Source organism: Mesoplodon bidens (genome assembly GCF_964165515.1).
Source record: "Mesoplodon bidens genome assembly, chromosome: 13".
NCBI lineage: Eukaryota > Metazoa > Chordata > Mammalia > Artiodactyla > Ziphiidae > Mesoplodon > Mesoplodon bidens.
Genome location: NC_138169.1, coordinates 41785510 through 41800181, shown reverse-complemented (window position 1 = coordinate 41800181; position 14672 = coordinate 41785510). Strand labels below are relative to the sequence as shown.

General features: G+C 38.8%; 1 protein-coding gene across 5 annotated transcripts in view; it reads left to right on the top strand.

Moving 5' to 3' along the window:
• Window positions 1–14672, top strand: part of ZNF521 (zinc finger protein 521) — a 301525-nt gene that overhangs the window by 262171 nt on the left and 24682 nt on the right. For all 5 annotated transcript variants that reach the window (XM_081252740.1, XM_081252743.1, XM_081252739.1 and 2 more), the window contains 2 exons: window positions 9511–9642; window positions 12049–12164. In XM_081252740.1, coding sequence (XP_081108866.1) covers window positions 9511–9642; window positions 12049–12164 — 248 coding nt within the window. The remainder of the gene's footprint in view (window positions 1–9510; window positions 9643–12048; window positions 12165–14672) is intronic.

The following is a 14672-nucleotide window of genomic DNA, read 5'->3' as shown; positions in this document are numbered from 1 at the left end:
ACTTTCACACACCCAGCTACTTCCGATATCTGTAGGTTCTTTAAAGCCGGGCTTAATTTAGAATTCATGACCCCGCAGCTGCGTGTGCCACAGAACAGCCAGGCCAGAGAGCTCTCTGCCTCCTGGAAACATGACATTAAATTCACACTAGTTAAGCCAACTTAAATTGAGCCTCCTTGAACCTTCCTAAATAAAACTAGTGGCCTTAATTACAATTGGGCAATTTAAAGGTTATGGAGCTCTAACTGGTACTGCAGTATATCACTTTAATAATGCACAGGAAAATTTCTCTAAGGGGTGGCATGGTCTGATTAGAAGAATTCAAGTTTCACAGCACAGTTTTTAGAAACTGTTTTTAGAAATCTTACTGCATTTATTGCGCCATTACCTTTTTTTTTTTATTCTTCAAGGCCAAGTTTCTAAGGTCACACCAATAGAACAATAACAATATGAGTCATTTGCAAATAACGTGCAGTATTGTGATTTTTGTGTTGCTGCTTAGGACTTTCTTAGTATTGCTACAGACAAAGTGAAAGGGCCTGGATAAGGTCAGTCCCTTGGAAATCTGAGGGCTTCTGGCCCCCTTTATACCCTCATGCTCCATTGCAGATTTGGCCTATGTTCTGGTGTTGAATCCTGATTCTAAGCACCACGGTTTAGGGGAAAAGATGTCATCTTTGCCATAAGTCATCAAAAATATAAGTTTCTTAGGAAATGTCTGGCTAGTTTCTTGTCTTAAACCTGTAGGCACTAAAAACCCCATGGTTGTTGGAATCTGTAATACCTACCGAAGCTGGTAAACCTCATTCCATTTCTTTTGTTTGATTTGGGGGGTTCTGTTTGTTTTGTTTTTAAATCATCAGCAATAGCAACCTATGCCTTCTAGCAAGAATAGACAGATTTTCGGTGTTGAGAGACTTTCTCCTTCAGATAACTAGTGGCTTTATGCCAAGAAGAAGATTTTTTTAAAAAAAAAGAAAAAAAGGCCCTGACCCTTGCCATCAACTCAGCACAGGAACACAGAAACACACCTGATGAGAGCTGTGTCCAGGGCAGGGCTGGAGTTGCTGGCCTACTGCTGTGTGGAATTCATATTAATGGTTGCACCATCTCAGTTCTCCAGGATGTTTTCCCAGTAGATTGAACTCTAAAGCAGGTTACGTTTAGTCTATACTGCATGAACTCTTTCAACTTTACCAATTTCTGTGGTTTTTTGGTACAGTACTTGAAGGTAAATATACCTGTACTTCCGCCAGTGTCGAAAGTCCCAGATGTGAGGGCATTAACAGGTATTTAATATCAAATAAAAGAAATTTCAAGCAAATAGGGTAATAAATGCATACATCTGATTTAGTGAAAAAGAATAGAGCTTTGTAATATAAGAATGCATAACTATTAAAAATTGCTTAAAACATGAACTGCACATCATGGATGTATGCTATAGAGACTTCTCTGTGAGTTGAGACAAATAAAAGGTAATTATCCCTTCTTTCATATGGTTCTCTTATTTTGGTATCTCAGAAATAAAATGCATAGTAACATTTTTTCTCTTGAAATAATGGATAAGTTTGACTCATCAGTTTCCTGCCAGAGATAAGTTGGCAAATAAGATAGTTATTTTGTTAATACTTCATTTGCCAGAACATTTTAATCTCATTTAAAAAAATAATGAAGACAAGCAGCATAAGGTAAATTTGGCTAGTCCAAACTTGTCACATGCAAAGGCTTTAGTGTACAAGGGAATGGAACAAAGTCTTAAAACTCAATTGATAAATAATAAACATTGTTTTGGTGTTAGTCTTGGCAGTTTGTTCTGGTGAAATTAGATGTAGGACCAGCAAAGTATATATTTCCCATAGATTCAGTATTTATTGAGTCTCAACTTTGAGCCATATACTATTGTAGGTACTTGGCAAACATCAATACACAAAACAGGCAAATGTCCTTGCCCTCCTGGAATGGGCCTTGTAGCGTGAATTGTTGAGTAACCCCAAATTTAGTTCTTGGCACTCTCTTGGTATGAAGATGTCTGGGGCTGGCCCCTGCCTCTCTCTAACAGGTGAGTCAAGAGCTGAAATGTATGACTGAATTGTGAAATTGGGAGCATGCAGTTTCCAATCCTATTGTATGTCTAATTATTATGTGAAGTGGAACTGAATATTTTTATACTGTCTTGTGCACCCACGAACTTTCTGTCAAGGCAGAGAACAGAGCAGCACTAAAGATCGGGTGACAAAAACTTTGTAAAAGAGAAAGCGTTGCTTTCATTAATTCAAGTGAACATATATAAGGAGGAAATGGACTGTTCAAATAAACTGGACCTCTTTCCATGGAACACAATGGCATATAGTGAAATCAAAGCTGTATACAAGGAGCTATTTTTTGAAAGCAACCCTAACTTCTAAACAGAACTAGAGATTGTATTTCAGGCTTAGTTGGTCTCCATCCTCACTCCCACCCCATCCCCACTCTTGCTTCTTCAGAGTTAGCAACATTTTTACTAAGAAACATGTACTACTTTCTTCTTTTCTTGGTTAAGAATGTTTTTTCTTGGGGAATGGGGTGAGAGGAGCTCAAAGTGATTTTATCAGTGCCTTACCAAAAACTGATGTTTATTTGTTTTTTTGCGGTATGCGGGCCTCTCACTATTGTGGCCTCTCCCGTTGCGGAGCACAGGCTCCGGACGCGCAGGCTCAGGGGCCATGGCTCACGGGCCCAGCCTCTCCGTGGCATGTGGGGTCTTCCCGGACCGGGGCACGAACCCGTGTCCCCTGCATCGGCAGGCGGACTCTCAACCACTGCGCCACCAGGGAAGCCCTATTTGTTTGTTTTAATAAAAACATTTGAACCCCAGATGTTTGCCTTTAAAGCTACTTGCCAGCACTGTATGATACACACTCTGAGACTTCAGCTATGGGTCCATGTTTAGATGAGAAAAGTGAAGAAAAGGATGCAGACCTGGAGGTGCCTACATACTGGTCAGGTTTAGTCTGTACCCTTAGCCCTGATTCCGAACTTGAGCCAAAATATCGCTGCGGAGTCCCTACAGGTGGAGGAAAGCCACCTTTTCAGTGGGTTGTTTGTTTTATTGTTTATTGTTTGAACAGCTTTCCAATGTTTTCTCGTATGTGAGAATATTCTAATAACTGCTACCCAACTGCTAACACAACTGATAGTAATAGCCAAGGAATTGGACAATATTGCATCTCAGAGCATCTAAAATCCCACTGCCTGCCTCTCCCATCCCAACCCACCTGGACCGCCTGCTAGTTTCCAAGCTGCTGATGTTTATGGGGCTCTAGGCAGCCCCTGGGCTCTTTAAAATCTGCTGGGTACAATGCAGCCTACCCCAGCTGAATCATTTCCTGCTCCAGCCCTGCTGATAATGAGAAGTTCAAGACAGGAAATAACAGTGTCAGTATCAGTGGTTCTGCTTATAAGGTCCAAAAACATCATTGTCTTTAGACCACTGGCCAAAAGCAGGTAGTAACTGAGTTCAGTGCAGACCTGCACCTTGTCGGTCTCCTTGAAGTAAGATTCTGGCTGAAGCATAGGGGATGTTTATCATTTTGCTTTTCTTGACATACCTAAGGGTTAGACATGTTGTGTATGGATAGACAAAGCTGAGGTACCCGATCCTCATTTACTCTTGGGATTCCCAGTGCCCTGCCTGTCTTATTGGGAGTCTTATGCTTATATCTCGTACTTCTCTCTTTTGTGGCATAGAAATACTGACAGTGCCAGGCATTCTCATATTGCCATTGAGAACAATCCAAGAAAGTGCTGTGACGGTCTTCAGGCAACATTCATTTTCATGCTGAATTGTTCAGAAAGATAGGGCCGAACTTTTTTTCTTTTTTGTGGTACGCGGGCCTCTCACTGCTGTGGCCTCTCCCGTTGCGGAGCACAGCCTCCGGACGCGCAGGCTCAGCGGCCATGGCTCACGGGCCCAGCCGCTCCGCGGCATGTGGGATCCTCCCAGACCGGGGCACGAACCCGTATCCCCTGCATCGGCAGGCGGACTCTCAACCACTGCGCCACCAGGGAAGCCCAGGGCAGAACTTTTTAACTAGTGTGAGGAAAAGGTTCACACAATATTCAGTATTTTCAAATGCTCCCTTACTTTGGGGACTTAATGACTAATCTAGTGGCCGACTTTGAGGGCTGAGTAATATTCCCCATTGCCAAATTAGCACTTCAGTGTGTTTGTGTTACAGTTGTGAAATATGTGCTGTATATAACACAACAAATTACAGTGGCCTGAGCACTATGAGCTTAGAAAGATATGATGGCTGTGTGCATGGTAAATTGCAGTACAGTCTGCCTGTTTTTCTACTCCTGGTTTCTAGGGTGAGCCAACGTAGCCAAGGGGTGAGTTTTGTCATGTACGGCTTTTCTTTGTTACTCCTCAAACCCCTAGCTTATAAATGTGTGCTTGGAAATTAACTCAGGGAAGAGGAGAAGCAAAGTAAAGGGTTGGGGCTTGGGAATTGGTTTAGGGCATAGTTTTCTTGGATTTAAAAATATATATAAGGATACAGTGGTACATACATTCTAACTGGAAAAATTGCAACTGCAGGGCATTTGATTCCTCTGTTTGGATTCTGAGGGCAGAGTTTACTCTCACTCAGTTCAGAGCTTTTAAGTATGGCCCCTGCCACGTGATGATGCACCAGGAGGGGTTTCTAGCTTTGGACTTTAGCCTATAGATTTATGCAGTGGAAGAGGCTGGAGGACCCTTCTGGCCAGTCTCATGGGTAAGTAAGAGAAGGAGTTCTACTTATAAACCGTTACAAATTGGTCCTTAGTAATGGCTGCAGTGTTGATCAGATGATATTAGGAGTCCCCCAGTGATTCCTTGGATAACAGCTACATGTAAGTCAACCACTGAACATTTGCTTGTAGCTGCTCGAGATTTTTGTTTTTACTGAAGGAAAAGGAGTATAAACATGAGGCACACAGTCTAGAGGCTGCTTAAAGGGTTTCTCTTGTTTAAAGCTTATATTGAAATGTCAGTGTCTTGTGTTCAGCTAACAGTTGCCGTGTTGGAGCTTATAATGTGGGTTGTACTTGAGCACCCAAATGGTAACTATTATTTTTTCTGTTACAAAACTGACTGATTAATAGTTGTGTTCACCCAGGTTTTATAAATTGGAGAGAGAGAAATTATCATTCCCCTTTGAACTGGCCTTAGACAAACAGATTTTATTCTTGTAGCACATGATTATAGTAAATGATTATCACGTTCCTTTCTAAGGCAATGAGGTTGTATTGCAATTATGTATTCAGATTCTTTCCTTTGCAACATTTAATATTAGAGTAAATATTTACGTTAGCATCAATCTCTTCTATGTAGACTTGATTCCTGTTTACATTTATGTTCACACTTAAACGAAGATTAACAAATAGAAATAATTATTTTAGCTGAAATTTATATACATGTGACATTATTTCTCACTTATACCCAAACCATCTTTAGTCATGCTTTAAAGTGTTCTCACTTATACCCAAACCATCTTTGGTCATGCTTTAAAGTGGTTGACCAGGACAGGAAGTTGCTGGCTGCCAACACATTCTCAGTGGTAAGAGCTTCACTGTTGCCTTTCCTGACATTGGACCCACAGTGCTGGCAGCGTGCTTGGTCCCCTGCACCAGGATACAAGAGAGAGGGGTTTTCTGTTTGTTCTGGAAAGGTATGGGTTTATATTGAAAGCTCCATATTCTTCTCATTCAATGGGTTAATACACACTGTGATGTTTCTCTCTCTCTTTCCATGTGCTAGTTTCTGCTTTCACATGTATTTGGCTAGAATACTTTTCAGTCTAATGTTCAGAATTGGAGTTTTTCTGTACTTCATAATATTGCTCATGTTCTGTCTAACTTTCGGCATTCAAAATTTCAGTGTTGTAATCGATCTTTATTAGTAGGGTATAGAAAAGATAGTGTTTTTTTATTCTTTAATTTTCAAAGTAACCTATAAAGGTAAATTATGCTTATTGTAGAAAATCTGAAGAAGATAGATAAGCAAAAAAGAGGAAGAAAAATCTGGAAGTTTCTTCCATAGATGCCACCTATAACTCTTAATAAAAAATAGGGCTGCACTAGCCTATTATATTCTTAATGGAATATTGTAATGGTTATTAAATCAGTTGACTCAGAATCTCTTTTTAATAAATGAATCAGACTGTATTATTATCCAATTACTGTCAGTTGCTACCTTTCCAGAGAGCAGAAATGGTTACTTTGATTGAATTTTTTAAACTCTTGGCACCTTTAGGAAACAAGGTGAGAGTTGTGGCTTCCTGGGTAAAGTCCTTGAGTCTAAGGCTTAACTTGACCTGAAGCTGGAGGTGTTGCTAGTGCACCTCATGAACATGGACGTTTAATGGAAACCATGGTTACTCTGTACTGTTCTTGAGGACCTATCAGATAGGAAGAAAGAAGGAGGGAAGCTCAGGTTTTAAAGGAAACAGAGCTTAACTGAGCTTGACCCCCCCAGGACTAAGGGTGTTTTCGAAATTCTTTGAAAATTAAGACACTGCCCTTTGCCACACAATGCAAATATAGAATGAATGATAGCTGAGTTAGAGACTAAGTATAAACTTTTGAAATTCTTATTATAAATAAGTTTCATTAGTTTGCCATTATTTTCTATCCCCCCCTACTTCAATTTTTAAAAGTACAAAATAAATTCTATTAACCAGCTGTAACCATGTTTTGGGTCCCCCTCTCTCTCTCATTCATTATCATTTGACCCAGTGGTGATAAGTAAGTGTGAACATGGGAAAATGAGCAGAGAAGTTAACAACAGTGAGAGAAATGGGTGGGTCTGTCCATTGTCTAGGTTGGAGCATCCTGGCTTTTGCTTATCTATCATTTGCTGTGTAATAATTCAGATATATTTTCTGTCCTACTCACATAACTAGGACAAGTTATTTGTTGGAAAAGACGTCTACGTAACTTAGAAATAAAAGGCAGATAGAACGTCCAACATTTTTTTCAATATTACAATGTGCTTTTAAACTATAAAGAGTTCTGAAAATGCTGGGTGCTATTGTTATTATCATTGCTGTCGGTGCCCTCACAAAGCATGGAATTCATGGAAAAGAAGTCTGCCCTAATAATGCATAAATACTTTATAAGCGTGTGTCACCTTTTTGTGAATTCACTGGACTAAATTTTGATTATTTAACATTTTGTGATGGAACTTCTCTGTTCTTTGGATAGGGAATAAATAAAAATCTATGAGGACATTTTCCTTATACTCATATAAATATATCTTATTTATTTTCCCTTCTATTATTTTTCCAAACAAAATACTCATAGTCAAGAAAGATAACAAAACATTGAAGATCACATTAACGTGCATAATTTACGTTATGTTCATGTGACAGTCAATCATTATCCCCAAGAAAACCCACCAGGCCTATATATGTTCCTTGACAAACATTGCAAGTTTAAGAATTCTGGAACATATGTGTATAACTTCTCACAACCATAGACCACATCTTCGTTCTTGTGCAAAGCACATAATTTAAAGTTGAAATTAGAACTCTTAGGAACCTTCTTACTATCACAATAAAGGTATACAGCACTGAGGAAATAGAAAACATTTAAATTTGGCAAGTATTTCTGACGATTAACTTACCCAATTCCCGACAATAAATACTGTTTCTTATATTATCCAATATCCAAAATTTAGAAAATTTTTGGTGCTTTTAGGATTAAAAAAAAAGAGAGAGAGAAAGGAACAGATGAAAAACCTTTGATCTTATATAATCCCTAAAGCTTTTTGTATAACCCCTAGTCATGTCAGTATGCACAATTAAACTCCTTCTTACATAGTTATAATCAAGGAATTTACTGTGCCACCCAAATACAGAGTAGGTTTTTATCTCCTGTGAAATGTAGACAGTACTGGGTGGCTTAATTAGTGCTTTGCTTCTCTTTTTACAAATTCCAATCCTCTGCTTCTAAAGACTCATACTTGCGTGAGAAGAAAGATTAGGAATACAAATAGAGTGATTTTACTCCTAGTTAGCTAATAATAATTCACTTTGTAATTGGGCCTTTGTGTTGCCAGCAATATCAACTGGTGAAGGACTTCTGCATGCATGTGGTGTTGAGTAAAAGGAAATCACTTGGAGTGTAGACTCGTTACCCCTACAGTGTAAATATGTCTTTCATTCCCTAGACCTAGACTATCTGACACAGATGGTCCTTAGTAGCATTTCTAATCTTTGCAAATAAGAGAAGATAAAAGTATAACTTGATAACATTTCAGGTTAAACTGAAGCCTCCTAGCCCTTACTTTTCCTAATGAGAGTCTTGGGAATAGCTGGTGTATGCCACAGTATGTCTGCTAAGATCATGGACCCTGAGGCCAGGCTGCCTAAGTTTAAGTTCTGGTTCCACCAGGTATTGCTCCTATGACTCAGAGCAAAATTAGTTCAACTCTCTGGGTGTCACTTTCCTCATCTGTAAAATGGGAATAATAGTAGTTGTTGTTAAATTCGATGAATTCATGTCTGCAAGCACTTAGAACAACAGTGTCTGGAACAACAGTAAGCACCAAAGAAGTGTTAAGTTGTTTGTTCTAGTGCTATGGGTCTTCATTTCTTATAACTGCAAATTGAAACAAGTTAGAATAACCCTTAAATGTATAATTTCATAAACATTTTAATGAGGAAAACAACATAAACTAATGTTTTCTGTCTATAACACAAACTTTTCATTTTATATAGCAATTGTTATTACATTACATTTAATGTTATTACATGAAAATATTTTTCTACCTGAGATATCAAAGAAAACTCCAGGACTAGTCAAAAGTGAGCCTGGAGCTCATGAAAGTGCCTTTGGAGAAAGACAGGCAGAGTCTAGATCTGAGGGTAAAACTGAAACTGTCTTACAAAATAAAGGGAGCAATGAACTGAGAAGATATGGGGGACTGGGAGTTTCAAGCAAGAAAAAAGAGCATTTATAAAACACTATGAGCATTAATAATATTTCAAAATTGCCAGAAAATCTTGGAAGTAGAAAAAGGAAGTCTTCAATGGGAAAACCACTAAAAACCTTATGGTTAGCAATAGAAACCTCTAGAACCTTCTAGATAAACCAGAGGAGAGGCCTGGGGAGAAGCTGTTCATTTTTCTATGGTTCCTTTATTTCAGGACTTTGGAAATACACAGCCCATAAAAGCTTGCTAGTTAGAGAAAAGGAGATGCCTCGTTATTGACACACCAATTTTACTTTTAAAAGCTTAATAAAATACATTACCCCAAGATAAAACCTGCCTTGTGGTTATCGTTCGATTTTTAAATCGATTTTAAATTCGATTATGTTTCCAATTGATATAAATTCATAAATAATGTGAAGTAACCATATATACTACTACACATTTATGTCTGGGGCTGGGAAGAGTTTAATGTATGCGGTTATAGTTAACTCACTAGTCTGTCAAAGGTGTGATAGGTGTCAACTTCTCTGCTCACGCACTTCCCTTAACAGATGAAGGACTGAACCATGAGTGCAAACTCTGCAGCCAGACCTTCGACTCCCCTGCCAAACTCCAGTGCCACCTGATCGAGCACAGCTTTGAAGGGATGGGCGGTACCTTCAAGTGTCCTGTCTGCTTTACAGGTAGGAAGATTATTTCTGGAAAACTCTGGAGAGTTTCTCAGCCACATCCTGTCTTTCCTACCAGGGCATACTTCCCACTGCTATGGCCTTTTACAGATCTGACTTCAGTTCAATTTGGGAAGAAGACGTTTGATTTCTGCTGATTAGCATTATCGATTGCCACCTACTTTAGAGGCTCAAACGGTCAGGAAGGTTAGCTGTCAGGATGAACAAATGGCATTTCAGGTTCTCTCAGAAGTTTGCACTTTTCCATTTGTAAAATGACATCCATGTTTCATTCACTTTTCTCCTCTCGGTGTTAAAAGGTTAGCAAGGCAAAGGTGGCTTTTTCATCATAAGACATGGGACTAAAAGAAGTACAGCCGTGTTGTCAACACGTCTGTTATTTAAACGTGGAGAATTTTATAATATTCCCCCTATGAAATATAAAGGCATAATTAAAACCCTCCCCCAATCCTTTGAACTAGAAAACAGATTAAATGAACACATTAGATGAGGCCTTTATTTCCTATGTCACTGGATTTTTAAAATAGAAGTTGATATAAGTTTATGCTTTTAAGAAGAAACTTTTATGAGATGTTGTAGCATTATAGTTCTCGGCGGCAGCAGCAAAAAAAAAGAAGAAAGAAAGAAACAGTGCAAATCAGAAACTATAATTTGAAGCCCATAGGGGTTGAAATATGATCACACACGTTTCTGCTGCTCCTGCGACAGTGACCAAGTTATTTTGGAAAATCCTTCGTGATAATTTTGCCTGTGTCTTGGACTCATTGGTCAAACCCCTCAAGGCTATATTTCCTTCTTATTTGTCAGAAAAAGCAAAACAAAACGAAAACATCTCCTCTCAAAAGTGACTTCCTGGTTTGCGGTGTAAAATTCCAAAGCATTGGTGTTAACCTTCACTGCATTCAGCCTGTAGATTTCTGTCCTGTAATAAAATAAAAAGAGAGGCCATGTTCCTACACAGTTAGCACAAGTAGTACCAGACTATGCTGGTGGGTCTGCCTTTACCATTGGCCTGTGAGGCTCCTTCATTCAATAATCCCATCAGCCACTCCTTATTTTGGAACTATTTTTTGATTCCTCCAAATTTGTATTTAGAAAATATGTATATTATGTTTTCACCATAACGTAGTATTTGTCTTAATACAATGAGTCAGGAGTCTGGGTTCTTTATAAAAGCTCCTAGTAAGTCTTCATAAGGAGGACTGGGTCATAGATCTCCTCATGATTAAGGCCCCTAATAAAACAGCCCTTTCATGTTGTGGCCAGGAGCCTCGTAAAATGTGCTAAGTTAGGTAGAGATTTGTTGCAGATCAGTATGAAAACCCCATTTCTTTTGGTTGATGTAGGTAAGAGACAAAAATGCATTAATCACGAACGGTCTGCCTTTCCTGTGCCGACAGACCTGAATTGTTTTGGTGTATCTTGAAGTAATTTTAGAAAAAGCAATTTTAAAAAAAACAACCTTCCAATATAAGGCATGTTGGGGGGGAAGAAGAAATCTGAGCAGTTTTTTAAGGTAATGAGAAATATGATTAAAATGTATGACTCACAAGAACAATATTCTAATATTTTAGGTTGGCTGGCAATTAGAATAATTTTAATGATTAGAGTCAAAGTCAAATGCCAGCATCTTTAATAAATCCTTTGCCTGCCTATACAGATTAATATTGTAGATGCAAACTTTTTTAGGTCACAGTGCACCAGGCATCCATCAGAAGTCGTTCTGCCAACCCAAACACTGCCTCTGGCATATACAATTTAATTATTAATAGTATGTCTCCTAGGTAAACTGTTACACAGTCTTAGGGCCTTGTTTTGTAGTCATTAAAATTGAACATGTTTATATTATTGAAACCCTTGCATTCAATGTATAGGCTGAGTTGATCTTAAAGTATCCAAAGAGAATTTACCTGCCGTTCTGTTTCACATTTATAGACAGTGCCCCAGAGTAGCTGTGGGATATAATTTTTAGCATTAACACATTTAAATAGAGAACTGTTTGGTAGCTATGACTTTAGGCAAACACAATAAACAGGGTTTTGGCATCTATGATTTCTTAACCTATGGGTTGCTGAGAAATAAGAATCATTTCTGTTCAGACAGTGCTGTGCATTTGACAATTTTCGTTTTAAAAGACTTATGGGGGGCAGGGCCTCGATAAACCTTTCCTTTGGAGCTGTTTGGGTTCAGTTAGGTGCTCGGTAGAGTGCATCTTAACAAAAGCCAGAGACCCAACCATGAGCACGTGTGACTCAGCTCTCCCCAGGCCCCTGGCAGTGGTCACACCCAGAAGGTATGCCATTCATTCTGCTCCGTCTGCAGCTGTTCACAGGGAGCCATGGACGGAGGGCATTTCGGAATGAAAATAACCCCAAGTTCACTCTTCTTTTATCATTTCAGTGTTTGTTCAAGCAAACAAGTTGCAGCAGCATATTTTCTCTGCCCATGGACAAGAAGACAAGATCTATGACTGCACACAATGTCCACAGAAGTTTTTCTTCCAAACAGAGCTGCAGGTAATATCCCCATGAGGAGGACTGGCATTGAACTCAGTTGCTCTTCTTATAGGAAACAAGGGCATTTTAAATCTGGATTCACAGTATCACTCACCCTGGGCCACCATGATGCTTTGTGTGTACTGGGGCAAAGGGAAAATTAGAGGCTGGATTAACAGACACCAAAGTAATTTTGCCTCTGGCTGCTGTCAATCATAAAAAGAACTAGAACAGACCTATAATTGGATCTTCTGACCCAGTGTGATAGACTTAGGGGTCAGGTTTATTGGACCGTAGGATCATTCACCTCACTTGTCAGGGCCCATTCTCCCAAATCCTGTTTTATTCATGTTCTGTTCCCACTGGGCTACAAGCTGGATGGATGTCCAGGTTATTGTTGTCCTGAGGGGCTTAAAATCGGAAGGGAGAAGGGAAGAGAAGAAAGAAGCTATACACTTATCCACTGTGTTTCTTCTACGTAACAGAATAGGATAATTATTAGTGACAGCCTTATAGTTGCAAATTTTGCACCCAAAGACTTTTTAGCCTTGAATGTCCCACTTGCTAGATGTGTGACCTTGCACTGGTCCAAAATGTTTCAGAACCTCGGGTGTGAAGAAATAATAGACAGATGTAACACTCACAGGGCTGTTGTTAGGTAAAAATGAAATAACGGGTCTGAATGTAGGGTATAAACTCTAAAATATAATAGAAATGTTTGGTCAGTTTGATTATTCTTAGCAATAGACTAGTGTCAGTCAGAGACCTGGATCCTAACCCAGAAATGTCCCTTACTGTAAAAAGAAAATAAGTCTATTTTTCCCCCTCTTACTTCATCTGTAAAATGGGTCTAATATATATCTTCATTTTTCAGATGGAATGATATAAGAGTAACATGCCTTTGTTAAATCTTGTTGGTGCCCTTGGAGGAGAATGGATTAGAATTCAAAGTTCTTTTCATTATTGTGAGCATTATTATTATCAGTAAAGTTATTTAGACTAAAATAGGGTGGGGATGATTTTTTTTTCTTTGGTACTGAATTCCCTAAACAACCAGAAGAGGGTCTGATGCGATTGATGTGGTTGAGGCAGGACTAAGGGACCCAAAGCCCCGCCCACTCCTTCATCTCCCATCCCACGCTGTGGACCCTGGGGCAGCTTTGGACCTCCTTGGGCTCTGAGGAAGCCATATTTATGTGAATTTTGTATCAAAATAAGGAATTTACAGTTTATCATCTCAGCTTTCATCCTACCAGTGAACAAATAGCAAATAAGGACATCAGATAAAATATATATGAAAGAATAGGTGATGCTAGTTAAGTGTTATAATGTGTCAATGCACCAATGTTAAAGTTGCTCTATGACTTTTCATCACTTCAAAAAAGAATTCTAGTCTGTCACGTCTGTTTGTGAATTGAATATAGAAGACAGACCAAGTTAGACTATTATTTAAAAGTATACTTCATGAAAGTAACCTTAATTTCTATTGGAAAATATAGTATTCTTATTGCAGTAGGTATGGAAGGATAAGTCCTTTGAGTTTGTAAGATTGTAAAGGATATGGCTAGTACACCTAAATGATGCTGTTAATTAGTATTTAAACTGTGAAGCAGAATTCATAGTAGCTTAAAATCAGAGTTGTAGAGATTCTGTAGAGACTGGCTTTTCTTATCTAATGTTCCTGGAAAAAAGTTTGCAACAAATCCACTTTTGTACTATATTAGTAGGTTCTAATGCTACTGACCTGCTGGTCACTTCAATGTCTTTCATTAAAAGAACCCCACACTCCAGCAGTGGTGGCCTGTGCCCCGTTGGCGAGCAGACAAAACTAAGCAGTTAAGCGTGTCCTTCAGGACTCCAGGTTTCTTTTATGGCGTATTTTAGGGTTTCATGGAATGTACAGTATTCTCTCTTTCCATTACTGTATAGACCAGGGGTTCTCCACCTCTTTGATCTCAGGATGCCTTGACACAAATTATTGACGACCACAGAGGGCTTTGATTTATGTGGGTTACTATCTGTTGATGTCTTCCATATTAGAAATCAAAATTGAGAAATGTTTTAAATGCAAAAATACACAAATAAACAATTCTACTAGCTGTTGGAGAAGTTATATCTTCCAATGTCAAGTAGCCCCTAGAAGATGCCACTGTTAATGAGAGTATAAAGGGCAAACATTGTCTTAATGTTATTATGAAACTAGTCTTGACCTAACAGACTCCCTGAGAGGATCTAGGAGACCCCCGGAGGTCCCCCGGCCATACTATGAACTGCTGGTATAGAAGACATAGTACCAAACACAAAACTGTTTCTGCATCTTTAAGACCTTATGAGGTCAAACATCTCTCAAAACATTTCTGACTCATTCATTCAAATTGTGATCTGGGCCAAAATAAGACTTCTTTCATAATCCGAAGCTGTAGCCTTATTTTTCCAATCCCACAACTCAGAATCATACATATTTGGCCTTGATGTGAATACTCAGGCTTAAAATGTACATCGTTCCTTTGATAAGAACAGTATTTATAG